The sequence below is a fragment of the Tigriopus californicus genome, chromosome 7 (assembly GCF_007210705.1).
Source record: "Tigriopus californicus strain San Diego chromosome 7, Tcal_SD_v2.1, whole genome shotgun sequence".
Classification (NCBI taxonomy): domain Eukaryota; kingdom Metazoa; phylum Arthropoda; class Copepoda; order Harpacticoida; family Harpacticidae; genus Tigriopus; species Tigriopus californicus.
In genome coordinates, this window is record NC_081446.1 from 8,503,100 (window position 1) to 8,530,623 (window position 27,524).

The 27,524-nt window shown below is 42.0% G+C and overlaps 3 protein-coding genes across 3 annotated transcripts in view; 1 reads left to right on the top strand and 2 right to left on the bottom strand.

Annotated features, from left to right (window-relative positions):
• LOC131884107 (1-phosphatidylinositol 4,5-bisphosphate phosphodiesterase-like) overlaps window positions 1-23,553 on the bottom strand; it is a gene marked incomplete in the record, with an annotated part of 30,045 nt that extends 6,492 nt beyond the window's left edge. The window contains 12 exon segments of the mRNA XM_059231764.1: window positions 9-653; window positions 951-1,064; window positions 1,745-1,935; window positions 2,071-2,237; window positions 2,317-2,420; window positions 5,789-5,924; window positions 6,792-6,871; window positions 7,119-7,250; window positions 7,529-7,588; window positions 7,861-7,935; window positions 8,058-8,269; window positions 22,692-23,553. Of these exon segments, the coding sequence (XP_059087747.1) occupies window positions 9-653; window positions 951-1,064; window positions 1,745-1,935; window positions 2,071-2,237; window positions 2,317-2,420; window positions 5,789-5,924; window positions 6,792-6,871; window positions 7,119-7,250; window positions 7,529-7,588; window positions 7,861-7,935; window positions 8,058-8,141 (1,788 nt within the window).
• Window positions 19,935-26,660, top strand: LOC131884111 (serine/threonine/tyrosine-interacting protein B-like). Its single transcript, XM_059231773.1, has 6 exons — window positions 19,935-20,338; window positions 21,500-21,695; window positions 21,782-21,884; window positions 21,954-22,051; window positions 22,112-22,300; window positions 26,126-26,660. Exons 2-6 carry the CDS (start codon window positions 21,577-21,579, stop codon window positions 26,418-26,420), a joined length of 804 nt encoding a protein of 267 aa, XP_059087756.1. The 5' UTR covers window positions 19,935-20,338; window positions 21,500-21,576; the 3' UTR covers window positions 26,421-26,660.
• A 30-nt stretch (window positions 26,661-26,690) lies between these two features.
• Window positions 26,691-27,490, bottom strand: LOC131884109 (arginine-hydroxylase NDUFAF5, mitochondrial-like; the record flags this gene model as incomplete). Its single annotated transcript, XM_059231771.1, is given in 3 exon segments — window positions 26,691-26,939; window positions 27,019-27,258; window positions 27,327-27,490. Coding segments are annotated over 3 exon segments (621 nt in total), but the record flags the coding sequence as incomplete, so codon positions are not given.
• Between the last annotated feature and the right edge of the window lie 34 nt (window positions 27,491-27,524).

Sequence of the window (27,524 nt, forward strand, 5' to 3'; positions counted from 1 at the left end):
GTGACAACCGGAAATGACGACATTTTAGCTGCCATGTTTTCCCTGTCGCTGTATTCGAACCCTTGAAATTTCATGGGTTGCGTGTACACCACCATAGACGATAGCAAAGGATGAACGTTGAGAGTCGATCCTTGGTACGTGGTGGCCGTCACGGTGGGCAAAATCTCTGACACAGCTTTGGTGACGGACGCAGAGCCCCCGGCGGATGTTGTGGCTAGCACCATACCCTTGCCCCCTGGAGTGGGCTGTCCCGAGCCAGTCGTCGAGGTGGAGCCCGCCACAGAATTACCCGCCTCCAGAGGTCGACACGTCACAGCTGATGTCGCATGGGCATCTTCTTTCTCCTCGTTGGACTCTTCAACCTTAAGTTCGCCGCGAAGGAATTGGTCCAGCTCCATCTTTTCCACCTCAGGCCGAAGTCGCTTGTTTTTGATGAGGATCTTGCGTTTCAGATGATTGGGGGAGGGCAATGGCATTCCAGGCTCAGCGGGAAAATCTGGCAAGGGCTCTTTCAGAAGGAGGTCTCCGAAGATTTCATCACAGTATTTGGCCATTTTATATTGTTGTTGACGACAACAGTGGTTCTCGAAGGAGAGAATCAAGGGATAGTCTGACGTGACAAATGCACAATCACGAATTGCGAGTATCACGTCCTGGAATGAGAGATCAAGAACCACAATAGAACCAGACACACAAAATTGGACCTGACCTCTTTGAACGGGTGGAACAGGTAGCCTGTAGCCGTGGATATACTAGGTGTACAATGAATTAATGAATCGTGACAAATGCACAATCACGAATTGCGAGTATCACGTCCTGGAATGAGAGATCAAGAACCACAATGGAACCAGACACACACAATTGGACCTGACCTCTTTGAACGGGTGGAACAGGTAGCCTGTAGCCGTGGATATACTAGGTGTACAATGAATTAATGAATCAGGACAAACCTTGAATGGAATTTCTGTGCACATTGCCCGCCCGTGAGTGATAATTGGTTCGTTATCGGGGTTATTTCCATCCCAACAATCGAGTTCCACGCACCGACATCCAGCCAAAAGAACCTAGACATGGCCAAACAAACAGATTGAGAGTTTTTTGTTCCGAAAGAAGGTCATCAACGAGGTGAAGGAACTTTTCGATTTCTCAAAAGACGCTTTTTCTGGCTCATTTTTGAACCATCGTCAAGACAAATCAATGTAACCTTACATGAGCTTCTTTTTCAATGGTGGCAAGCGGTTTTTGTTTCTTTCAAGTCAATCAGCCCCGGGGAAATTCACCACTGACAATTACCAATACCTATTTGGTGCCAACAAGCTGCATTTATTCAGGGAATGAGAATGGATCATAATTTCGTTCGCTATTTTGCCGTCCTCAAAACTCCGCCTACATCAAAAATTGCTTCGTGTACACCAATCAAGATAGATGATTTAGTCTTAAAAGAAAGTTATTCGATAAAAAGACGACCAAATTGGCAGCCTTTCATTTTGCAATGAACTTGTGGATTGAACCAAATTGTCTGACAGGACGATATGATCTAAGACTATGTGTAAACATCTGAACAACATTCATTACTGCGAATAACCTCGGGTTGAGTCGTTATCTTTCTGTCAGCACAAATAGTTATCTCCTTTACATGCACGCAAGAGCGTCTGTGTTTCTACTAGGTACTATTCTCCACGATTGCCATGTGGTTGGGGGCCCCCAGTGTTTTAAAAAATGATTTAGGTGGATGAATTCTTACCTGTCTGTACATTTCCACACTGGATTTCCCGCCAAATTGCCGACTGGTTAAATAAGTATTATGACTAGAATTGATGTAATAGTGAGGGAGAGGTTGATCCATATCTTGGTATATGTCTAGCCTGTCCAGAAAGACCGGTGCGTTTTCGTCAGACATTAAATAATTGGTAAGGCCCTCTTTGCTTATGACATCTGCAATGAAGGTAATCTTGTTCTTACATTTCAAGCTTCGTGATATGGGTGTGGAAATCTTCCCACTGAACATTGATCATCTGCCTCAATGGCTCCCTGATCAAGTCAATAAATGGGTGAGCCAAGCCCTCTTACCTCGTTGTACCAGTTCCTTCTCGGGCTCGTGGGTGATAATGATTTCTTTGGCTCTTTGGGCATTATAGTGAGGGTAAAGGATCTCGTTGAGCCTGGGATCTCGTTGACGTTCGTTGAGAAACTCCATTAGTTTCTCTACGGAGAGCTCTTCCTTTTCTTTGTCACCCCTAGAAAAAAAGTACGAGCCAAGTTATCAAGTGAAGAGCCTCTTCAATTCTTGGGGATCTCCAATAATTGCAAACTTACACGAGCTCCTCGAAGAGGTTGTCGATATCTGTGCGTGGGCAAAGAATCTTGTAAATTTGGTAGAATTTCTCAAAGGTGAAGTCTTTCATGGGAATGGAATCGTTCTGAAAAAGAAGCGAGCAGGTTGATTGGTCGATTATAATTCATGCATATTTCTTCTCTTCTCTTTGCTTTTTCCCCAACTCATTTGGAAAGTAGCCGCAGTACAAAGCTCGTCGACAATCAATCTCTGCCAATCAAAAATTCTGTCTGATGTGCACTAACTCGCTGACTTGGCCGCCGCGCTCAGTTGTAACATGGAAATGGTTCTTCAGCACATTCGGTATGAACTTGGCATCGAAATCGAGGCTACCCTATTTCGAATTCGACCCTTTGACACTTTATGAAACGACTATTCATGCCATAGGAAAAGTGTGCTACGAAATAGTATATACATAATTATATGCTTGATTGCCCTACACTCGCAACAACTTTAAGAACTTTCAGATATTACGAATAAAATGGCCCTGGCTTGAACACAAACGGTCTCTGGTATGAGAAGATGTGCTCCTAAGACGCTTAATTCAGTCCTTTGTCAACTAACGCTCATTCATCATGATGGCTGATCCCACTTTTCATTCAATATTTTCCATGTTTCAGTTTTCATGGTCTGAGGTTTTCACGCGAGATCATCATCAAAGCGCGAAATATTTCTTCCAATCCATGAGCAGTGGCTGCTTCTTGATACTCCTCACAGCAGAGGGTCCATTTTGTCGGGATGGAATCCCCTTATTTCACATCCCATTAGTTTTGACGCTCATTAATCAAGGCTGTCTGTGCAATTCCAAAAAGCAGAAGTTGGTGAAAATGCAACAAATGCCTCCAAACTCGTGGGTTTAGGGGGCACATTTTGGGTTGGTGAGTGCCGTAAATGCACTAATCCAACATGACGAAATTAACGGATCCATTGAAAACTCTCCGACTAGTGTACGTTACATAATACACTTTTGTATTCTGGCGCATTCTTGACGCGCGATTCTGGTGCCGTAAATCGGTTTACAGTTGCGCCCAAATTTATTGGCGAGCTTTTGAGATCAACAGGATCTTCTCTTGTACGTAAACTGAGGTTAAATCAGTGTGGACATACCTTGAAAATACTTTTACATCGTTGGGAGAGACAAAAGTTGCCGAAACAAAGTCAAAATCGTAAACAGGGGCACGTCTTGAACTAAAAGGAGCAAGTTTGTTTCTGCCGACATTTTTATGTGTGCATAAAAGATAGTAGATAACTTGCTTAAGATTTTTCCAGCCATACTCTATTTTATGCCTTTTGGCAAATTGCCGTAAAATTGAAATAAAATTGATTTCCCAATTTCTTAGTTATACCATTTTCAAGTCATCAAATTCAACGAACTATTTGGACCTCTTAAAACGGATTTTGAGGGGTAACTATTTGACAATTATTTTTTCAGAAAATGATAATAATGATAAAATACTTAAGTGCGTTTCAAAGCATGATCTGTAGGCTTTTGAACTAGACGTAAAAATGTCACCAAAAGTAAACTTGTTTCTTTTTGGCTCTTGATTTCAAAAAGTGCCCCTACTGGAGAGTAGGGAAATATCAAATGGTTTGTTTTAGAGCTTTAGTCTGTATTAATCCTCATGAGTAAGAAATGTAACTTCCAAGCACGTAGAAACTAAGTAGACGGGCGTGGTTAGAGTAGCAATCAATGAGTCCTTTATAAAGGCCCTTATTTGCAACGTCACACGGCCCAAAGAAAATGGGAAGAGGCACGGTAGATTGCTACATATACTGCTCTTGCCTTGCCTTCAACACAATTTCTTTTCCGGACATTATGTGACCCGGGGCATTTGTCATAAATAATATTTTGATAGAATTAGTCAAAAACAACACAAACGCATTATAATTCAATAACAAGGAATTGGCCCTATCGGCCCTTTATTTGGTGGAGGCTGAATGACAAAGCGCCCTCTGGAGTGCAGAACGTAAAACATATTTCGTGCAGCGCAAGGGGGCTATTATGGATCATGGAATGTCCAACCTAATCGTGGAATTGTTTTACTTCTGTAAACTCCAAAATGTTGTCAAGGATGATTCTGAACAATCTATGGACCTATAATGCTTTGTGACTGTAGAGTCTTAATCCCGTCAAAGGAGCACCTTATTTTTCTTTCTCGCACATAGTCCTACTGGCACCAAATATGAAATCAATATTGGTATTTCCAAACATGATATATATTGCTATAATAGGCAAGCAGCAAAGGTGGTCCGAGGCCATTTTCAGCGAAATTAAGATTTGGAATCAAAGCAAAACAAATCCAAAAAATGCAATGAAGCATTTAAACTGACTAGACAAAAAATATTCGTTAAAGGACTTGGAAGGAAGGATCTCTCGGAATAGTCAGATTAATAAACTGGTTATAGACCGATGCTCTTTTTGTATCAAACCGAGGCCCGACTTATGGAGCCATTGTCAGATCAAATACACCAATTAACAAACCAATCCAGAAGCCAGAGCTCCAAGCCGTGGAAAGATCCAACAACCTTGCCCGGCTGGGTAGGATGTCCTTAGTTGTAGGCCGTGGTCTATTTCGCATTCTATTTTTAGGCCCAAGCTAACATGGTTTTGGGCGGTGCTGCTTTTCTCCCAGAGATGCTTGCTACTACTTAAAAGCCACCACGACCAAGTAGAGTTACCAGTTGCCAGTGGAAGCTCCACGCTCCTCACTACAACTCGATATGTGCAAGTGGAAGAAGGAGAACGAGATGACCGAGTTCCAGGAAAAACGGAAGAAGAGCCATAGTTACTACATTGTTCCACGTTGTCTTTTAGTACGTTCCATAATTTTAGTTTGTTCCGTTCATTTTCGGCCGGCCCTCCATATTTCCACGAACAATGAAACGTGAATTGATCTGAAGTGAGGCAATATGAGCTACAGTGAATGTAATCTCGTCTTTCTTTTTGATTGGAAAATACCGAGCATGTTCCCAGATATGCCGGAGAAATACAAGAGCAAAGAAGCATCATAAAGAAAGGGCTTGAAAGCTGGCGATCCCGCAGATTTTGCTAGTCTACATGACACATGGTACTCAAAATTCAATTGCTTAATCAACAACATCGTGAAAGAAATATTTTCAATTTCTATTGGTTCTTTGACGAATCATTGCTTTGGCTTGATCTTTTAGGCTAGAATCGCCATGGCACTATGGCTAGATTAATTCCTTTTTTAACTATTTCCAGATCAAAAGAGCGTATAGCTGCTGACCAGTTGAGAGGCCGCAAAGGTGGTCAAAACAAATGGGGGGAAATCCCAGTTTACGTTTTCTTATTGTACACAAGTCCTATACTCTACACTTTTCCCCAAAGCGGATTTTGAGATTTCGTCTATGCAATATTTATGGCGGCTGTGTTTGACTTGTTTTCGTTTGTAGTTTTTGTTGTGTTACAACCTACAAAGGGATGTTTCTTACCTTCCCGCATGGAAGCTGGCACTCCTGAAGAACTTGGTACACCAATCTTTCGGTTTTTCCAGATGCGAAAGTTTTAGCCACTGCTCGTACAGACACGTTCCCATCCACTGTCGTTGTCATCCGAAGGCGCTTCCAACTGAAAGGAAAGAAATAATTCCCATTATTATAGCGCACAAAATAATGGACAAGAAAGGTATTCGCTCATGTTCGGCAATTGATCAAAGGAAACTTAACGAATTGGCTCGGACATGATCCAAAGTCAGAGGAAATGCCATTTTCAGGACAGCACCGATAGCACCTAAGTCGTTAAAGCTAGCTGTCGCATGATTGACTTCTAAAAAATGATCTTCTTTGAACCTCGTGGAGTGGGAGAGGATCCAATATTGGATCCACTATTGTATTTCGTCTTAACGTCCTCGTGGAGCCATCACTCGAGGGACAGAAAAGATGCTGCCAAAACGCCAACAAAAGAAGGCACAATCATTAACAGTGCCGGTTTAGGTTCGTGCCTTTTAGGTAACCCAGAGAATTCTATTAATTGAGTTAATTTATTGGACCGTCTCAAGGTTGCCATCAAAATGTCTCAGGCCTTGAGACAAAGCTGAAGGGGTGAACCAGTGAACGGTTAGCATTGAGAAAAATCTGGTCTTTTGTGGGATTTTGCGAATTCGCCTCACACTCCGCATTTCGTGAGGTCAAATACCATAACATCAGACCAGAGTGTCAAATTGGGTCAAAACCTTAGCAGTGTGTTGTACCAAGTGTTCATTTGCTCTAATTCTCGTCATCAAAGTGTCAAAAATGGCTGGCTCTCGTTTTGCAACTTGAGTCATCTTTATGTCCCTCTGAAACATCTGTGAGCCTTTTTCATGGTTGCTTGCATCCTGATAGAAAAGAACTTCCACTTACAACATCCCAACAAAAGTTAGTATGACACACAAAGAGGAAGGAAATGTCTTGGTAATATCACTCCCTGCCAATGGCCAATGGCAACAACACTTACTGCTTTTCCAGATTTGTTTTGGGACAGACGTTGTTCATTTTCACATTGTTAGTCAGCCTTCGGAGGTTCGAGCGCCAAATCTGGAGATCCACGTACGGAGGGAAAAGAGAGACAAGAATATTGTATCAGTGGCAGAAAGAAGCATCTGGAGAGGTCGATAAAGAACGACAAGGGAGGGAGGGAGCAATGAAGGGAGAGAGACATACGCGTACATACTAAATTTGTTTCAGAATGCACAAGCATTGGACAAAGAGTGTACGTATGTAGGTGTCATCCATCATCGATGGCGATTGGAGACTCCGGGAAAACAAGCCAGTGACTCCTTACCCGCGCGTGATCTTTGGATTGAAAGACAAAATGACAAAGGGTGATGTTGACCATGTCTAGGCCACTGCACACGGTAACCGAGCGCTCAAGAACCTCGGATTTGGAGCGAAGCCCAGCCATAACTCGAGGATCCTAAAGAAAAAGGAACAAGAACTTGGGAACGCCTTCAGAAAATGTGATTTCACGTCCATGAGAAAAAAGATTGGAGTTCGACAATAACTCATATGAAGACAATCTAATTTGACGTCTTAGCGTATGAGGAATGTCTTCTCATCTTTTCAACGAGCTGAGAGCTCTTGCAGTACTGCATATGGGGAAATGGCTCGTTTTCTGGCAGTGTGTCGACTGATCAATGAGAATCAAGAGATGATCAGCAAGTCTCCACTTCTTCCTTGCTTCTATTCACTCACCGTTGGTTGCTTTCCTTGACGAATGTCATTGACTTGCGATAATTCCAAGACGTCACCCTCCTAAAAGAGAATGGTACAGGGTGAATTCCAAACGAACTTTTATTGTAGGATAAAAGTAAGCACTTCAACTTCAGGCGTTTCAGGAAAGCATTCGACTGTCGCGAGCATTAAATTACCAGGAATTTATCAGCCTTGTGTGTCGGCACAACGAGGGTAGAGTTCTGAATCAGCACCTTTCTAAACTCGGAGTCCGACCAATGCTCGAGACAACCGAAAAAAATTCAGGTTGAAATGTCTTTGCTTCAATGTTAATGATCTAAACACTGGCTTACTCTGTTCTCAGATTTCCAGTGAATAAAAAACCCACATTCGTCAACCTGGACCAAGCAAGTCTCGACATCTCCGTCCTGGAAACAAGAGAGAGGTTCATTAGAAACGACCAGCTAGTTCATTTGTGGTACACAAAGGGAGATATTGCGGCCACTAATGGGTTGAAAACAACAAGGTGTTGGCTTTGACCAAATATTACCTCCGTCCATCGGTCAACCATCTCGCCATCTTGGAGCTCTTTTGGCACTGGAATCCTCCAGTTCAGTTTGAAGGCTTTCGTCATCTTGAGAAATCCACGAAAATCACACGCCTTGAAATGGGTTGACAATCACGGAAAGGAATGTGTGACTGAGGAGGGTTTGGCAAGAGGTTTCATGGCTCTGGACTAAGATGGTTGAATTGTCATGATACCTGAAACATATAGGCTCATATTATTGCATGTGATCAAACGCCAACAATGAAAGAAAAAGAGAGAAAGAGAGAGAGAGAGAGAGAGCATAGCCAGCTAGTCTGGCTGACAGGCAGGCAAAGAGTATGGGTTAGAGCCCGTCACTCAATCAGAGCTAGAAACCAGCCCAAATGACAGTTCATGTTGGCCATATCTTATGTGACTGGCTGGTAGCAGGCTCCTTCTTCTCTCCTGTTTCCACTATGAGCTACCGGCCAAGGATCGAACCATGGATGATCATTATTAGTCTTAAAATCCTCTGCGACTTCCTCAAAGCGAAGGAGGAAAACCTTTGAATGAGCTAACGATGATACTATTTGTGTGATCGTCACACTGAGTAAGGCGAACATCTGCTTGTTTGAGTAGAAAAAGAGCCAGAAAAAGCTCTAGATGAGTTCGATAGAATTCCGAGTTGTTTTAACTCGGGAGATAGATTGACGGATAGAGAGACGGATGTTGTGTCTTTTCAGATTGTCTTTCACATGATTTTGTAAAGTAGGTGAGTCCATTCTTGCATTACTCATTTACTGACACATGAGGGACCGTTAGCGTTGTTCACGATTGGTCTCTTGGGAAAGGGTCTGACCGAGGTCCCCTTGGCTTTGTGGCTTGAGTAAAGTGGGCAACAGCTTATACTTATAAATAGCAGTAGATTGAGATTCACACACAATTCTTCCCTAACCCTCTCAAAAATACAGACATAATAGTATGAAAGCGAAAGTTTGGAATAATATCCACAAAGTTAGGCTTCTTCCTAAAAATATGTGGCAGTTATCCAGACACTGAGAGCACCTTCCATGTGTGCGCATGTGTGTGGAACCGAAAGACAATTTCTTGTTAGTGACATGCGCGCGCGACAGATGCCTTGGACACATGGACACATAACACAAAAGATGCTTTCTTCACGTTGGAGAAATTACTGTACTACCTTGGGTAATTCTGGGATAAATTAGTGCGAGAAACCTCAGATTGATTTCATTTATTTCGTCCTGGCATGTAGTAGAGGGTCGGCTAAAACGAATCAGGCCCTCAGGGCTCCGTAATTTCGTTCCTTAAAAGTTCGTTTGGTCGGCTCATTTGTGTCCCCATTGTAACAAACATCGTCTTAGCTATAGATTGAGTCAAAACAACAAACAACGAACAATAGCAAGTGATTGTAATGTACTTTAAACGTATTTGAAAAGGGTGGAAAAAGACAAATGACAAGAATAGAAGTCAAAGGACTGCGTAATTTCATGCTTTAGTAGTTCGGATATTACGCTTTTTTGTGCACCATCTTGACAAACAGCATCTTAGCGATATTTTTAGTCAAAAAAACAACCAAAGAGTAAAAGCGCCAAAGACATCGACACAACCATGGCTAACGTCGAGTAAGTCTGTAAGTACTAAATGTACTGTCAGGAATGTTGCGCGAGGCGTGCACTGTGGGTGTACCAGGAAGATGAAGAAGGTATATTATACACAATTCAACTACTCAATTCAAATCGGGTCGTGTTAGTGCTTGAGTGGCATTGGCCATACTGGCTGCTGAGTCGATCTTCATCAACCTCCAGCTCACAGATGTTGACTTGAGCATGGTTGGCTACGGTTGGAAGTTTTCCAGAGAGCCTCGAGAGACCTTTAGAAGGTCCTTGTCTATGTAAATGGCCGTCATGGCGACCTTGTTTAAGATTGTGTAGACGACCTTTACGCTCTTGTTTGCCCGTCGCATTGTGGCAACCATCTCTCGTTTCAAAAATATTACACAATACAATAGATCAGTGTTACTTGAAGTAGATTTGTATTACATTTAATATCATGAAAAGGGACAAATCATAGTCAGCTGCCTATATGGCATTGAAAATACAGCAATATCCAAACTTTTTAGTGGGATAAAATACGGAATCCTGTAACGTAGAGTTTTACTCGTTTTAGCTGATCTTATACAGCATAGAATGAGTGATGTTTGTGAGTTTCCTACGAATTAAAAATATTACGTGAAGCGATTGTAAAGAAGGTCAAAGTTTCTACATTTTGCCAGAATCGTCAAATTCAGGAATTTATTCGCTCCAAGTCTTCTCAAGCTGCGAGAAAATACATTTGAAACATCCAGAAATGAGTCCAAATGACTGGCATCCTCTTGCAAAAAAATTAACTGGATAACAACATGTTTCATGTGGAGTCTGCTTGAAATGGATTCATAGCGATCTTTCAAAATAGGAAATTTGGAATGCTTTGACTTTCGATCAATGCCAAGTGGAGCGATTTGTTATTTTGGCAAAGTTCTTTCACTGCAATTATGTTACCAAATTGAGTCAAATTCGAGTTCTTTCAAAACTCGATCGGGCTTTCCTGGGATCGAAATGTGCCGCATCGATGACATCAACTCTGTAGGACGTAATAACTATTATAGGAAATAATAGAGTTGAACTAAACTTAACAGAAGATGCTCTCGTCTGAATGTTTGGAGGGAATATCCCCAGTGAATGGGGAAACACGGGAAAAATGAACCCCGAGGCCAACAACTTGGCATAGTCATCCTCATGAACAAGAATTAATTAAGGAGTTAACTAACTTGTTTTCCAAGCTCTCATATATTTGAATCATGAACCAGTCAAGGACGGAGAGTACTTCGAGCCCAAACACTTATCCAATGATGAGTATTCAAATGTCACATTTCTCCTGTCTTATTACATGGTAATGAAATTGACTCTGGTCATTTGTATGTATAGTCGGGTGTTCACGAATAAGTTTCGACAATTACAGAGCACAATTTGTGCAGAATAAGGACAATCATTGTGCCGGAAACTTGATCCCAAAAACGAATAGCCTCATTCGTTTCTGGGCATCAGTGAGTGCGATCGAAATCACGAGGGTAGTTCCAAAAATATGTGCTTCCTCTTCCCAACGACACAACATTCATCGTCATTGGAACAACAAGAGGGAAAAGATATCCTTGCCCGACAATCTACGCACGGCAGCAGTGCCAATCGAAGGAGTACAAGTACTAGTTATACTAGTTATACTAGTTGTGTTACTACTTCTACTACTACTACTACGACGACGACGACGACGACGACGACGACAACTACTGGGACGACTACCACCACTATAGACGCAGCACGCGTACATTAGCATTCGCAGAGTAAATAAAGCATTCTGAGGCAGCTCTTCTGATGGAGTTTTCGTGTCATTGCCTGACAAGATGAGGCATTGCTTGAGACAAGACCCATCCACCGCTCTGTTGGCTTATCCTCAAGCATTCGCGACCACCAAAAAAGTGTCTCAATCATGATTGCATGAAATGAACGTGAGTGAGCCACTGTGTGTCGACGGTGTAGCGAGTACGTAGGCAGATAAGTGGAAAATGACTGAATGCCACTCTGTAGCCATCGAGTGCCTGATCGACAGCCAGCCGTGCAGATTCTTTATCCGGAATAACTTGCTCAAAACGCGAGGTGGCATGGTTCAAACCTGGCAGTGGTTCAAATTGAAAAGGTCGTTCGTTGCTCGTATGAATACCATGCCAATGAAGCGAAAAGAGGCTTGAAAATACAGAAGGCTGGGCGCCATGCACGAGGTCCTGTCATTGATATGAGGGCGAAGAAATCAATCACAAGTCCCCCTGCCTCCAAACACACTCTCCTGATCTAATCAAGATGAAAAGAAAGCTTTGGGACCAATGCGGGCATTGGTTTAGTAATGAGCACGGGCAATTTGACATATCTCTGATTTGATCCCGGCGTGAGGAGAAGATGCCCATAAATAATTGAATCCGTCCGAGGATTTGATATCGTTTGTTCATTTTAAGTTTGTCATACCGACGGATGCGGCATCGGACGCCATTAGCACAATTAGCACCCTAAGGCTGCAAATGAGTTAGAGCTAAAAGTACGAGCAGTAGTAAATAACAATTGTAGGCTGCAATGGGGCCTTGCCTAATGATGTGACCTGACGTACGTAAGTTCAAGTAGTGAGCCAGAAAGAGAAAGAGAGCATCTGATGCCTAAGCTTGCTAATACAACTACTTCTACGAGTACTAGCACTTCAGTTCATACTACTTATGCCAAAGAGGGGAGCGGTAATGAGAGCAAAACTGAGAGTCTCTTTTACACGTTTGAAAAGCCGCAATATGTAAAGCGCTCTTTGATTGACGTCTCATTAGTGGCACTCTGGAAAAAAACCAGAATTTACCACGTGGTTGGTGCGATTCCCAGTAGGACGAAAGATTGGAAAGATTGGATGAGTGTCCTAGGATTGAAATAAACGTAAAGTGGTTCAACGATCTGAGCCTAGCGCAGAGCCCAGAGATCTGGCCAGCATAGCCGATCTGATTTGAAAGAGTGGTTTCAAGTTTCGACTTTGTTGAATCCAGACCTACCCAGTAATCAAGGACAAGCGTTTCCTCAATAGATGGTGTACATCGTGTACCACACAAGCATCACTGTTGCTCTTGCTTTCAATCAGTCAAAATCTAAGGCTTTCTCGTTTTGTCACAACACTTTTCACACTCAGGATACGGTGGCTCCTTCCTGTTCGTTCAGTTGTGTGCCACCAGGTGGTCGTACTCGGTCTTTGAAGACCAATGTCCGTTTTGAAGGAATAAACCGAACTGGGTTGTAAGTAGATGATTTGTTCATCTGACTTCCAAGTCAGAAGTGTTTTCGGGTATGTTGGCCGAATTTTCTCCCGTCCCTCTCCTTGTGAGTGGGTGAGTGAGTGAGTGAGTGAGTGAACGAATGTGTGCCCGAATCCGTCTGTATCTCTCTCTCTCTCTCGGTCTCTCTGTCTTTTACTCACTCACTGAGTCTCTCACTCTGCTTACACTCTTTGACTCTCCTTCTCCCAGTTGGAGCCCTGTTTCTAAACTGAAGGATCAAGACCGCCTTGAAGGGCACACGAACTACACATGCACCATTCACACAGAGGCAAACTCTCTTACTCTATTTCTCGCGTCCACGAACAGCCCGGACTGGACAGACTAGCATCAAATGGCAAGCAGCATTTTCATCAGCAAATACGAGTACGAACGTATACTGCCACCACTAGCAAAGTCTCCTATCCACAATTTTTCTTCTTCTCTTTCGTCTTCTTCTCCTCCTCCTTCCTTCCCTTTCGCTTTTGTACCGAGTTAGGAATGAGTTGCACCCGCCTCCTTGTTCCCCCATGGATCACAACCAGGGCTGTTTCCGGCATGCACAAGTTGAGCACAAGGCCTTCGACGGCTTAACTACTCAAGCGGAATGAGCCCGCTCGCCTGCCTGGGCCCACCAGTCGTTCCGAACCGAAGAAGGACGCACCCGCCTCGATTCAGCACGACCGTAGAAAACTCAATAGAGGGGCTCAGGTTGTTCCACCGAGACGATGAGAAAGTCTGGGGAAGATCTGGCCGGTGGATCTCACTGGATTCTACATACGAGATAGGCAGCCCGTAAGCTCGCCACTATCTCGAAGCAGTCGTTATATCTTTAGCCCTTGGCCGACTTGAGTGTTCCCATAGCAGGCCAATCCAAGCCCCAGTGAACTTGAGCTCAGAAGGCCTGGTAAAAGAACACCTGGATCTTGGAGCGTTTGTCAATAAACAGAAATGACAAACGTAAATTTGATGGAACACGTCCAAGGAAATTTGTGCTAAGCAAACTGAAGACTGGTCTTGAAGAAAATCTACAGCTTTTACATCCATTCTTGGCCTAAGGGAGAGAGCAATGTTCAGAGTATTTTTTCCTCCTTGAATCATTTAAGGTTCTCCAAGGCATCGTCCTCTTTTGGTCTTCCTTCATGGGCTTCAAACTTGAAGGATGGCCTTTGCCTGGCGTGCGACAGGGTTGAGTTGCCGAGGATGATTTCCCACACTGGTTCATAGAGGAAAATAGAGTGTTCCCCTTCTTCGCTGTTGGAGTTCCACTCTCCAGGACAGCTCCGCCACTTGATCGAATGTAGGCACGGGCCGACCGTGGACAACGCGGTAGAGAGCCATGCCCTCAGTCTCTCTCTCTTACACACATACACATACACACATAGGCCCAGGCACGCTCGTTCGTTGTTCGTTCGTTCGTTCGTTCATTTGTCGTTCCATACGTCCTTACGACCCACATCTTTTACTGCTTATTACTTGAGCCATTGCCCTCTAAAGTCTACATAATGCGATATCGGAGACTCGAGGTTTGAAGCCAATGCTTGAACGTGCAAGACACCAGTCAGTAACTCTGGCATCGCAGAGTGAATCTGTCTTCGATTTGATGCGCAGCCATCGTTCTCAACTTAAGCCACAGCATAGGAGTACTACAGTGCAACAACGACACTATACCTTGGTACTGTGGCTTACGCACTCCACTCTCTTGTGGAGGACAGTAGAAATGATCGAGGGAAAAGCAGACCCTGTCAGCCGTAACTCGAGCTAAATTTTATTGTTCCTTGTAGTACATCAGTTTCTTACTTGCGTTTGCGTCCTGATATCAACTTTAGTATTCTCCACGGCCAATGGAAATGAAACAAGATTTACTACGGAGAGAAGGGGAGGGGAGCTTGGGCACAAAGTGATTTGTGGAGACTGAATGTGTCAGAATGTTGCCCGGGTAGGTCTGGCTGATCGGCCCAAGAGATTGTTTGCGACTTAGGCTTGATTTTCATGGTTTTCGAACACCTAACCTCTCGCATCTGAAGTTGGTCAGATGTGGGCGTGAATGAAAATGGTTCCATGCTCAATTGCTCAAAAGTTAGGCAAGCAAATTGGAGGGCAAAAAAAAAGAAAAGATTGACTTTCGTAATATTTCATTTAGATTCAATGATACAATAGCTTACTAACAACAATGTAAACTGTTTTAAACAAACACTTTTTGCAAAAGCTGAGTGTACAACATAGTATTCACACTGCGGCATCGCATACTTTCATGCAAAAACATTCACTAAAAGCTCAAATGCAATTTAAATCATTATCAAGCGTGCACTAAATTGAAATAGTTCGATTTTGATTGCATTGTGTTAACAATTACTGGAAGGGCGCGTTAAAACGGCTGGCATAGCCTTTATGGCTCGCTCCACACTGACTATTTTCTCAACAAAGCTGAAGTTATTTTTGAAAATAATTTTGCCTGAAAACTTTTAAAATGCCCCAAAACAATGTTAAAACAACCCATACTCTGAAACCGCCCAAAACTCAAATTGCCTTAAGCGTCTTGATTATGGAAAGGTCATTCAGAATGTTGACGTCATACTATCCAGGAAACTGTTAGGCTTTTAAAAACAATATTTCAATTGTTTCGATGCCTTGAATTTGTTGCTGACTTCCTTACCGTTTCTGGAAATAGAATTCCCAGTAGGTGAGATGAAAAGTAAATATTCCTTATTCAGTTTCACATTACATGAAGCTTGTGAAGCCGAGCGGTCTATGGGGCATCGTGACCAAAGCAAGATTACTCAGCTCAGGTGACCTGGGTTCAAACCCCGGTGCCGGAAGGTAACCCTTTAGTCCTTCCTTCTAGCCAGAATGGGTTCCGAGCACATTTTAGCACGGTTACCCAACTGATTGAACATATAGAGCAGGTTATTGCGGGACTGGAGAGCCATGAATCAGTCGATGTAGTTTATCTCGACTTTGACAAGGTAGATCATGGCCTTTTAGTTAACAGGCTGCATGAGATTGGGATCCAAGGCAAGGTTCTCAATTGGCTAAGAAGTTTCATTTATGGTAGGAAACAATTAGTTAAGGTTGAGGGATCCCTTAGTGACATACATGATGTCAAGTCGGGCGTCCCTCAGGGCTCCATTTTGGGTCCTCTCCTTTTTATCATCTTCTTTGCTCCGCTTCAGAAGCTTAGTACTAGTAATGTCAGTATCTCTTCCTATGCTGATGATACAAAAACATTGGTAATTGGTAGGAATGGTCAGAATTCCGGTTGTCTGGTAGAGTTCCTAGACCAAATCCACTCTTGGGTTGCTGCGAGAAACATAGCACTGAATGGCATGACCTTAAGGTCGACGACATTAAACACTCCACTATTACATGATGAAGGTTGGGGCATTCGGCAGGTCTCATCCATGAAGGATTTGGGTGTAGTCCTCCAAGATAATGGAAAGGTCGATCAGCATATCCAGTTCAAAGTTGGTAAAGCTTTTCAAACATGTGGTTGGATATATCGCACGTTCATGTCCAGAGATAGTATCACGACGCTAACTCTGAACAAGTCGATTGTCCAGCTGCATTTTGGATATGCGTCGCCCATTTGGACTCTAATTAATCAACATGTTTGCAAAATCTCGAGCAGGTCCAAAAATGTTTTACTAGGAACATTAAGGATATCGATTTAAGTCCTCTACTACCGTATACTACTGAAATCTTAACCGTCCATGCCACAAAGAAATTTCATATCCTCAGCATAAGAAGCGATATCAATATTAACACTAAGCTTTTTAAGTGAAGGATGATGGAAAGGAGAGGACCTAATAGGGAGCCTTGTGGAGTACCTGATTTGACATCATAAATGCACTAAGGAATAATCAACCAATCGAGAACCATGCCTTCGATCCCTATCTCATGGAGCCTGGTAACTGGAAGGCCACAATGTACCTTGTCAAGGGCCTTAAGATAAACTACATCAACTGACTTACGACTCTCGAGCCCCTCAATAACTTGCTCCAAATGCTCAATCAGTGAGTAGCCGTGCTAAAATGCGCTCGAAACCCATGTTTACTATGTATGATGTATGCTCCCAATGACTGGAACGTTTTATCAAATTCAAGTCCATAACAAAAAACATCCATGCAAAACCAAGCTGGATAATTTGACTAAAGACTTCAATTTCCCCGTAATTGAACCTCATGGATGTCAAAAAAATAAAATGAAGGGTTTTTGAAGTTGTTATACTGATAGAAAAAGGTCAGGTAATAAAAGTTGTTTCAGAATGGTCAAGGCATCACTAAAATGATTATCTAAAACGTAAAACATTTTAGATCATTCATGAACCATTTTCTATAGAAGATAGCAAGAAAGTGATTTTTTACGGTTCCAGGACAACTTGACCCATTAAACAACTCGACCCATTGGACAACTAAACCCAGCGGACAACTTGACCCAGTACAGAAATTAAGCTCAATATGTTGGCTTACAAATAGTTCATACTTAAGAGCAAAATTAAACTGTGAAACAAAACATGTCAAAATTTGAAAAGCATTGCACAATTCATTATTTGATTCTTTCAAGGCAAGTTATTTTTACAACAATCTTATCTTTACAACAATCAGGTTTCAAGAAATATTTTTGTTAATGTTTTGATCAAATAAGATTTTTTATGTTTTGCCATACTGATGCTAAAATCTTTACAAGCAAATTTAACGTTAACTCATCAAGCTTAAGTTTTGTTACATTTTTTAGCCAATATGTTAGGCTTAGTTATGAACTGTACTGGGTCAAGTTGTCTGCTGGGTTGAGTTGTCCGTTCGGTCGAGTTGTCCGTTGTGTTGAGTTGTCCTGGGTCGAGTTGTCTGCTGGGTTGAGTTGTCTGGTCATCATTTTTCACATATGGTCTATGGGCTTATTGAAAGTTTCTGCAAGGAGGATGGGCGAAAGATTAAACAGTGGGGCTTGCAAGAGAAAAAGCCCAAGAAAAGTCTGTTTTTTTATGTATTTTTTTACGCTTTTATCAACTAGCATTATTTGAGACCAAACTAGCTTCGAAATGAGACCAAATCTATCGTCTTTGAAAACAAAGAGCGAGGGGTCTTGGTGGTAAAATACAACTTGGTGTAGCTCCTAGAAAGTCACTATTTGGCCACGCGGAAGATGGACTGCCTGCAATTTTATATTTTAGCTACTCTTCGCTATCCCCCTCATGCGATGGATGAATAATTTGTTTAGATACTGAGGGATATAGAATATTAATTTAAACCCAGATTCCAAAGCCACCTCTAATAAATGTAGAGGTCAAAGCCACGTTGTGAGGGCATCTTCCTCTTATCAAAAATCTCAGCTAATTTGTTTGATGAAATCCTGGTCTTTTCTTTCTTGGGCTCTTTGTAAATTTAGCCTCCCCTAACCCTCTAATATTTGTGGAAAATAAGTGGGAGTTTATCCAGCACTAGCTTTTATGGGGCAAACGGAGGGGGGCAAATGGTACATTGAAAAAACCCATGAGAAAAGAAGGTACTTCATTATTTTTTTGAGAAGCCTGGATTGTGGAGGGCTCAAAAGTGTTTTTTTACAATCCTTTACAATCACTCCAATGACCCTAAAACCTGGTTCAGGGCAAAAATGATGGATACTATTTGATATTTATAGTAAAAGATACCTTCTGTACCTCCTTTCAATACTGCTTAGTCTCAACCTTATCATTTTGTTCCAATACACTAGCTCTCTCATGTTCCTGCTTGCGTTATTTGGTAAAAACTTAAGAATTTCCTGTAAATTCAATAAGAATTCCAATGCTTTACACCTAAAGGGAGCAATCATGAAAATGCTTTCTTTTTTAGCCCAGGTCTCTTTACCCTGAAACATAACTTTAAATAGGAAAAGCACCCAAAGTAATCAAATTTCATCTCAATACCTGCATGGTAAGGGCATTAATTTGGTGGTTCCAGTTATGAGACAATTTTGATGGCTTTTGGTGGGTTTATTTTAAAGATTGTGAAATAATGCAGAAACTATACCCTAGCAGCCGGTCAGCTGACATTCATTCGCTCTAAAAACTAGTCCGCCTGGCTAGCTGTAAGGGGTTCGATCAGAGTTCCAATTCACTTATTCATAAAAGCATTGGTTCATGAACTATTGCAATTTGATAAATTGTCACAGTTGTATTCATCAATATGCTTACAAAATACTTTTTAGCCGAAAAAAGCAATTTGAGGGTTTAATTTTCTCACTCTAGAATTTTTAGTATTACAAAAATAACGTTTTGAAACCTAAGAAAGGTTTTTGTTTAGTATTGCGCGTGGTATCTTGCGTTTTTAGTAGCTCTACCGAATTGAAAAGTACCCAATTGACCTCCCAAAATTTGTGCTGACATCGTCAGACAGTTGCTACTTAAAGGAGTCAAAAGACATGAAAAAAAAACCTAAAACGTAACCCTGCCTTTCTAGGTCTTGGAACCAGGGCTGCTTTAAAAGCCGTTTTTGATCATAGATCCTCATTTCTGTCTCCTTTTTCATTTGAACTGGGAGCCCTGTCAGATGTTCTTCAAGCTAACTAGCTGTTTTTCCGGTTCGAAACCCATCATTACTGGAGGCAGAGACGTAGGCATTATCACGGACTTCTAGAGATGTGGACTGCGAGCGGTAGCAAACATTGTATATCTCCTAATCCGTTCATCTTATTCCAAATAAGCCCTTCGTACAACCACAAGATCTGGTTGAATAGTTGAACTTGGCCAAATTTGAGCACAAACCTATGCTTTTGGAACTCAGAGGTGATGTGGTCAAAGTTATGTAGTAAACATTAGATAAAATTTGAATTTTCGGCCTGCTCTGGGTCAGCTATGTAAGCTTTTGACTCCATTGAAACGAACCACTGTACAAGTAAATAATATAAAAAATACCTGCTTTTATTTGAAGTGGTCTTCGTTTCTTATTATTTTTCTTTAATTCAAAAGCAAGTCGAAGTCCATATTTCTAGAAGTTCGTGGCATGGTGCAAGACATGCTCACTCTGGATCCAACAACATAAAGGTAGTAGCAGATCCCGTGCGTGAATTGATGTTCGATGGCAAATATAAGTTTCGAGAGTTTAGTTGGTTTGTTGCGTATGGGTCACTGTCACCAAAACATGGCACTTTTTGTCAAGCCTCAAGAGCCACAAATGGACCCCATACAAGCATAAACAAAGTTGGATGGAAATCGGCGAGATCCTAATTGGTGGGCTTTGGCATTCGTGTTGGGCAACTGCGTTCACTCAACAACCTCAGCCACCTCTGCATTCGGCTTGGTTGGGCTCGTTGACTTTTTGATCGGTGACACTACTGCTTATGGTCAATCCTTGTATTTAGCCAGCCCTAGGGACACGACACTTCTGGAGTGAGTTGGTGACGTCCATGGAAGCGTTCCCTGACCCTGAAAGCGCTGCCAAAGGTAAAAGGCATCGACAAGCCGACTTTGAGGCTGAGGCCACAGTAGCTGACCACTCATGGGACCCATCCAGAATGGGCGTGAGTCCCGCCAAGTCCTCCCGCCTGATTGGGGTTGACGGGTATCGGGGCTAGCACTCCAACCCTATCCTGAAAGTGCTCACACCTAAAGGTTAAAAAATGTTCGTAGTTGGACTGCGCCAAACCTTAGCGGTGTATACTTTTCTTGGTTTGGTTTTTCATGGGCTTTTCTAACCGCTACAGGGAATGTAATCACCAGTACTATTAAAATGAATGGTTAAAATTCGTCTATTTACTACCTTTCAATCTTTACATGATATTTGGTCTACCAACGAATTTGAGTTGGCAGACCGAGCTAGTCCTTGAATGTAGGGTTGATCTGAAATGCCCTCTACGAATTTGTCCTAGTCTGGCTTGAAAGATGCAACCGGATCAACCAGGCCTACGTATTCCCTACGAATATTAGAGGAAAGTAAATTGTACAATGAAGGAGCCCGAGAAAGAAACGAAGTGGACTTCATTGTTCGAACTAGCCTGGATTCTCAAGGGCTTGAAGGGGCTCTCAAAACGCACATTAAGCCTCTACGGTCACTAGATTTGACCCTAAATTCTGGGTTGGGACCAAGCTCATGAATGTTTTCGAAAACATACAGTATACTAGCCAGAAATCAGGCATAAATAATCCACCCATGGGTCGGCCTGGCGTGATTTAAGTTTTTGGAACGAGGAGCGGGTATCGAACTTTTAGAAACACGATCTGTGAATCTCTTCAATTACAGGCAAATAATTTTTTTAATCATTTACTTGTAATGGTGTTTGTTTCAAAGTTATGTCGTCAAAAGCTTATGTTGCTGACCAAGAGCAGACAGAACCGAAAATTCGACTTTAATGTAGTGTTTACCACATCACTTTGGACATATCTCCTGAGTTCTCTAAGCATAGTTTTGGGCTGAAACTTGGTCAAGTTTATCTATTGAACAAGATCTTGTGGTCGAATGAAATGGTTATTTGGCATAAAGTCAATTGCGTAGGAGATAAGTATATTTTGCTTCCGTTCGCAGTCCGCATCTCTAGAAGTCCGTGAATAGGTCCATCTACCCCAGCTTGTCGTCAAATAAGTAATCTTTTTTTTTCCTTCTTCGAGGTCTGATGTGAATTTTAGAGTGAGTTCCAGCCGGGTCTCTCTCTCTCTCCTTCATCGCCGTCATTCAGACTGGAATCATGTTTTGCCCTCCGACTTCCATGAAACCTTACACTCAATGCACCATTAGTTGTCCTAAAAATGTTGACCCCAGTCTACCTCGATCTGTCCGGATCCAATATTGGAAAGATCATCAAGAGTAAGGGTCTGCCAGGCATCACTTCGACTATTTTCGATTAGGATATTTCCATCATAATCTCGATACCCACATGCTCTTAATTTTAGAACCGGTCACACGTGTAATTGGCACTATAACCAACGTCGACGTATGCAAGAAATCTTTCCGGATGTGTTCCTCGGGCCGTTTGCCGCCGCTACTGCCAACCAGGTAAATCTCACGGTTTGTGAACCGGTCCCCGGGGCCGGTTCCGAATTTGAGCGTCCCATCCTGTTTCAGCTCTGCAATCTTGTGGCACAAGAAATCACTCACATAGTCTGCGTCCGTGGTCCCATGGAACGGAACGTCATCAAACCCAGATTGCCCGATCGTTTTCAGTAAGCCAAATGAGTTGTAGTACTTGTGACTAACCTCGTTTCATGAGCTCAATATCCTAGATATTTGGTCATCGATCTGGCCGAGTCCGAATTCGAATCCGTTTTGCCCTTGGTGTCGAAGCTACACACTTTCATCAACGAAGCCATGGCCCAAGGTGGGCGGGTTCTCATTCACGGCAATTGCGGATCTTGCCGCTCTGCCGCCCTAGCATGTGGATATCTTATGCACGAGCTTCGTTGCACGGTTGAGTAAGAGGAATATGAATTATTTAATAGAAAGGACTTCCCTAAATCAGGAAATACTCTAAACTCTATTACAAGCTTAATAGCCAGGGTTGCTGTGCATGATGAAAATAGCAGCCCTGTGGCTTTAGCATAACTGCAGGGCTTTTTACTTGTAATGTTCCTATCGCGAGATATGCTCGTAACTTTTGGTGCAATGTTTTGCTGCTTAGCCGTTAAACGATAGAGTATCGCTAGCTTCTTATTTTCACTTCGTTGTCTCTCATCTCGAGAAATTGGCAAAGTGTTGAGTTCTCTCTGTAATATAGATATTTCATGGTTGTGCTGAAGGTCTTACAATCTGCTTTGCGTCTGACCTGGATGAAATTGAACAAAAATGTATTAAAATTTTACTTACATTCATCAGTCTTGAATCGGGAGGAAATACGATCAAAGATGAGCATCAAGTTTGAGGAGGATGGTTTGCACCGAACCACTCTTTGTTCTGTTTACTTTTTGCAAGGGTCAAATCCCTTGGGCTTTCCGTCTCGCGCACGTATCAAAATTTCACTGGCCATCCAAGGTACCATAGGGGTAAATGCCGTTATTTACGCACACAATCGTCATGATTACTCCTTCTACCCCACTAGGTGATGGTACATTAGATGTTGTTGTTACACCACTATTCTTATGAGGTTTTTGGGTACTTTTTGCTTCGTATAAGAATGCTTTTGTTTGCTATTCAGGTGGGCTCAATTACACTCTCTGATTATTGACTCCAGCGGATATATGTAACGGGATGAATCTTGAACCTCTAACCCTTTTCCTTTTTGTTAAAACTGCACTGTGACGACAGCTCTTGAGAGCGATGGGTGCTCTGAAGTCATCACAAGATTCACTGGTCGTAATTTGTTGATCGGCCTGATGTCTTGGTTTTTTTTCTTCGTTCCCCTCATCGCTATCACTGACAACAGTACCACTCTTCTCAACAGGGACATACTCTGTCTGTGTAATAGGTGCGTGGATGAGTGTGTGTGTTTGAGCGTATGTACCTCGAGTATTGAGGTATGGTGTGCTGTTCGAGACCTGAACTGGGCATCCCAATATTACCCAACCACCTGGCACGTTTTCCTTCTCCGCCTCTTCCAAGAATCAGCCTATAATATGCAAGTATCTTTGTGGGCCTTCAGCAGCCTTGTGGAGACGTTCAGCTTGATTTTAAGAAATGATCAGTCTTGCCACGACCATCAATGTATAGCGCAACAGGCGCTACCGTTGTAGTACACACATACACACACATAGTTTTAGATTCGTCTTATCCTCGGGTGCGCTTGTTCTGAGCTCGACCCATTGCCCTCCTTCCACTTAGGACGAACACGTTGGATAATACAAAACCATCTAGCTCATGTTGTCGAGCTATGCAAGCTGTCGTAGGGATTTGAAGTTGACTTGCCGTGGGCTACGACCACCGCTTCTTTATCATTACTTTGAGTGTGCTATCGCTACTTACAGCAGCAGCGCCGTAGGTCGTTTAACTTGCCAAGTCCTTCCTCCTCCTTCAATGAGGGGGCCGTAGACCTGGCTCCTTACCCTGTTACATGTGGGTTGTTGGTTCCCCCTTAATGTGCCTTGTCCATGATCGCGAGCACACATTCAAAAATTGTACTGTTCTCTATCCTTAAATCCTACCCTGCTTCTATTAGTCGATGGGAATGGTTTAGAGTTCCTCAATGTAGCACAATGGTACATACACACAATGCATATTGGATTGGAAGGTTTGGAAGACGTTTCAAGTTAGAGTACCACAACAAATTGTGGATGAGAAGATTCCACTGGATGAGGGTTAAGATATATCCTTGAGGAACACAAACAGTATGTTATTATACAATCCGTTGGTGAATAAATTGAGAAGGGCTAAGTGTTGTAATGTCTTTTATCCGTTGATGAATTTAACTCGTCCCTAGGGATTGTGTAAGGAGGATGCACTCTTACAAAGTAGGTCGCTCTTTGGATGAATGGCCCGCTTTTTAAATACCTTATGTGATCGAATCCAAACACATGTAGAAGCTGCCATGTTTCCTTTGCCCTATGACTCTACCGTTGATGAACCAGCATTTTTCTGGCTTGATTTTGACGCGATTCATTTGATTGCAGGGTTGATGGTTGTGGTAGGGAAGTATAAAGTAAAGTTTATTTGTATCCTATTAGTTCATCGATTAATTTAGAAAATATTTTATTATTTAACTATAATATGACCATGCAGAAGAAGTCTGAAATGAACCTAAAAGTGAAAATGTTCAATTGTGATGAATCTTATATAAAATATCTGTTACTAAAGCTTTTGCTTAAATCAGAAATTTCTCAAAAATCTCGAAAAACCAGGATAGCCCGAACATTGGCCTTGAAAATCCCGTCCCGAGATTTCAGGGATTTCCTGGTGGGGGGGATTTCCGGGGGGGATTATCCCGGGACCAACCCTGGCAGTAAGGGGTTAATTTGCCATCATAGCCACCTATATGTCAATGAAATTGAACCAACCATATGTGGGAAAAAGTGTTTTGTCTGATTCACGTTGTCTCAGCTACATTAGCTCCTTGAAAGTAAACTGCCGTCTTCAGGATTTGAACCTAAAATACCAGGAGAGAAGGAGAAAATTCTTGCCTTTTATTTGCTTTTTTCTGAATTGGTTGGCTAAACCAGCATCTTAAACATCTTTTATGCATACTCCCAAAAAAAGTCAGCTCTGCGTTAACATATTGATTACGGCGATTATTGCACGTCTTTTTTAAGATTAAGGTTTCAATATGTGAAGGAAATAAAATTCTATTGTCTTAAAGTTGATGCAAAAATGGGCCAATCCTTCCAAAATTAATCCTCATAATTCCCAACTCCAAATTTTGGAAAGGAAATAGTTACTCAACTGAAATTGTTCCAATCTTTGACATTGTCTCTCTTCAACCTTTTCATTTTTTGAGATACACTGAGCTGTTCAAGATGGATGGATTAAATTTATATGTCGGCAATATTTATCATATCTACAACCACTTTTGCATTTTCATCTACTTTGTAAACCAAAAAATCTATGCAAAACTTAGGAAAGTTTCAATACCACGATTTTTCCCCAAAGTTGACTCAAATTGATAAATTCATAGAAGTTATCAAAAATTGCAGAAGTCTTGATATTTTTCTGCTGAAATGGTTAAAGTTCTCAATAAAATGCAAACACCAAGAGAAGTTGCTGATTAAATTGCAAATTTGCAGATGCATAATTTGCACAAAAAGGGGAAGTTGTGGCATAATCTGAGGCATAGGCATTGGACAATCAAAATAACATTTACCAGTTTCTCGACCTGGTTGGAAGTCCACTGATTTTAATTGACATTTACATTTTTGAACTTTGCCGGCAGGCGAAGTCGGCCAACCTATTTTTTTTCAGAGGAAGCAACTTAATACCTCTATTTAACTAGGAACTTCCGACTGCAGGATCTGAACCCATGCCATCTTTGACGAAGAGTCTTGTCTTGTTTCGTTGCATTTAGGCACTCAGCTAGAATTTATCTTTTTGCTGCAAAATTGTGATTTATCTTTTTTGCGCCGCCGCCGAATTCTAAATTATGTATAAATACATGAGTATGCTTTACTTGCAACTGAACTTGTTTTAAAACATAAAGCGCATATTTTTGACGTTTTCTAGCGATCATGACTGAATTTGGGATCCAAGTTTTTCAAAGTTAGATTATTTGTCTTTTTTGTCCTTGTCAAAATTTTATATAGACACTAGACAATTCAAATTTCACAAATACTATTACTTTGCTACCAAAGAAACTGAAATAACCTGTCCCGTTTTTCCAGTGTTGCTTTTGCTTGCATTTATCGTCGTCGATGTAACATTGTCGCCTACGAACCATTTATGCAGCAACTGAAGGAATTAGAGCCCATCATTCAAGCACAAGCACAACAATCGTCTTCGAACTATGACACAATCGAATACAAGCTACCCATCGGTTTGGGTGAATTGGTCCAGTCTAGCAAGAGGTCGATTTCCACTTGGGACCTTTCTGAACAGGAACCCTCAAGCGTGAGGAGGAAGATGAGGCGGAGTTCCAGTCCAAGCATGGAAGAAAGTTGTCCAATTGACATGGAATGATGAATGAAAGGCTGCACCAGAACAAGATCATTCCCCTCAAACCCTCGTATTATGTTTCAGTTTCTCGATCAATGAGTCTTCCATCTGTTTTTGTCTGTGATGCTCTCAAAGCATAGAATAATCATTTTCAATATTGCCAATCGAAAATTGCTAAAATCAAATGCCAAGTGAAACCTGAAAATATTGTCATGCCATAAGAAGGTTCAAAATAAAGCCAAGCAGGATATGCTATCTCGATGATTTGAAGAGACAGTTTGTTGATTCAGTCAATTGATTCAAGACCGACTTTTATTCATTCAAATTTAGGACTCTTTATCGCCGTCTTTATCTCGCTTTTGAAGAGCTTCATCTAAATTGGGCAGATCTTTGAGTGAGATCTCGGACTTTTGTGGAGATAGCGGCGTGGGCTGTGAGGCATCTGGCTTCCATCCTATCCAATAAAAGATTTGAAACGTGGCCGGAATGGTGTCATCTTGGTTTCGGTAGAGCTCCTTATATATAGCAGCGGTTGAAATCAGTCTGAAAAGAATTCATCATGCTCTACAATATGTAGCCTTGTCACGTTTCGAGAAATCACATTCCGTTCCGAATCACTCACGTGTCCCTCTTGAGGTGTAGCTTCCTGGTCCATGAGGCATTGTTTTCTGCCATCCCTTTAAGATCTCGCATCAGTTCAAAAATAGAAGGGAAAGCTACCTTGATTTCATCACTATCAATAGTGAGCATTCGGAATTGGCAACGATTTAGGAGATTGCCGAGATCTTGTACCTCGACGAATGGCGAGATGTGCGAAGAAAGGCCACCATCACGTTCCAATTCCGCGAGTTGGAGGGAACATCTGGAGACGAAAGCAATTGATAATCACCATTTGCCAATACCATTAGTACATGAGTATGTCATTCTCACCTGAGTTCAAAAAGTGTTTCACCCCCAAACATGGATCCAATAAAAACGCCATCTTTCTTCAGGATTCGATTCACTTCCTTAAACAAACCGGGAAGGTTATTGACCCAATGCATACTCAAACTGCTCGTTACCACGTCAACACTATTATCCTCGAAAGGTAAGCCAGCGTCATCTTCGTTGAGTAAAATCTTTTCAGAC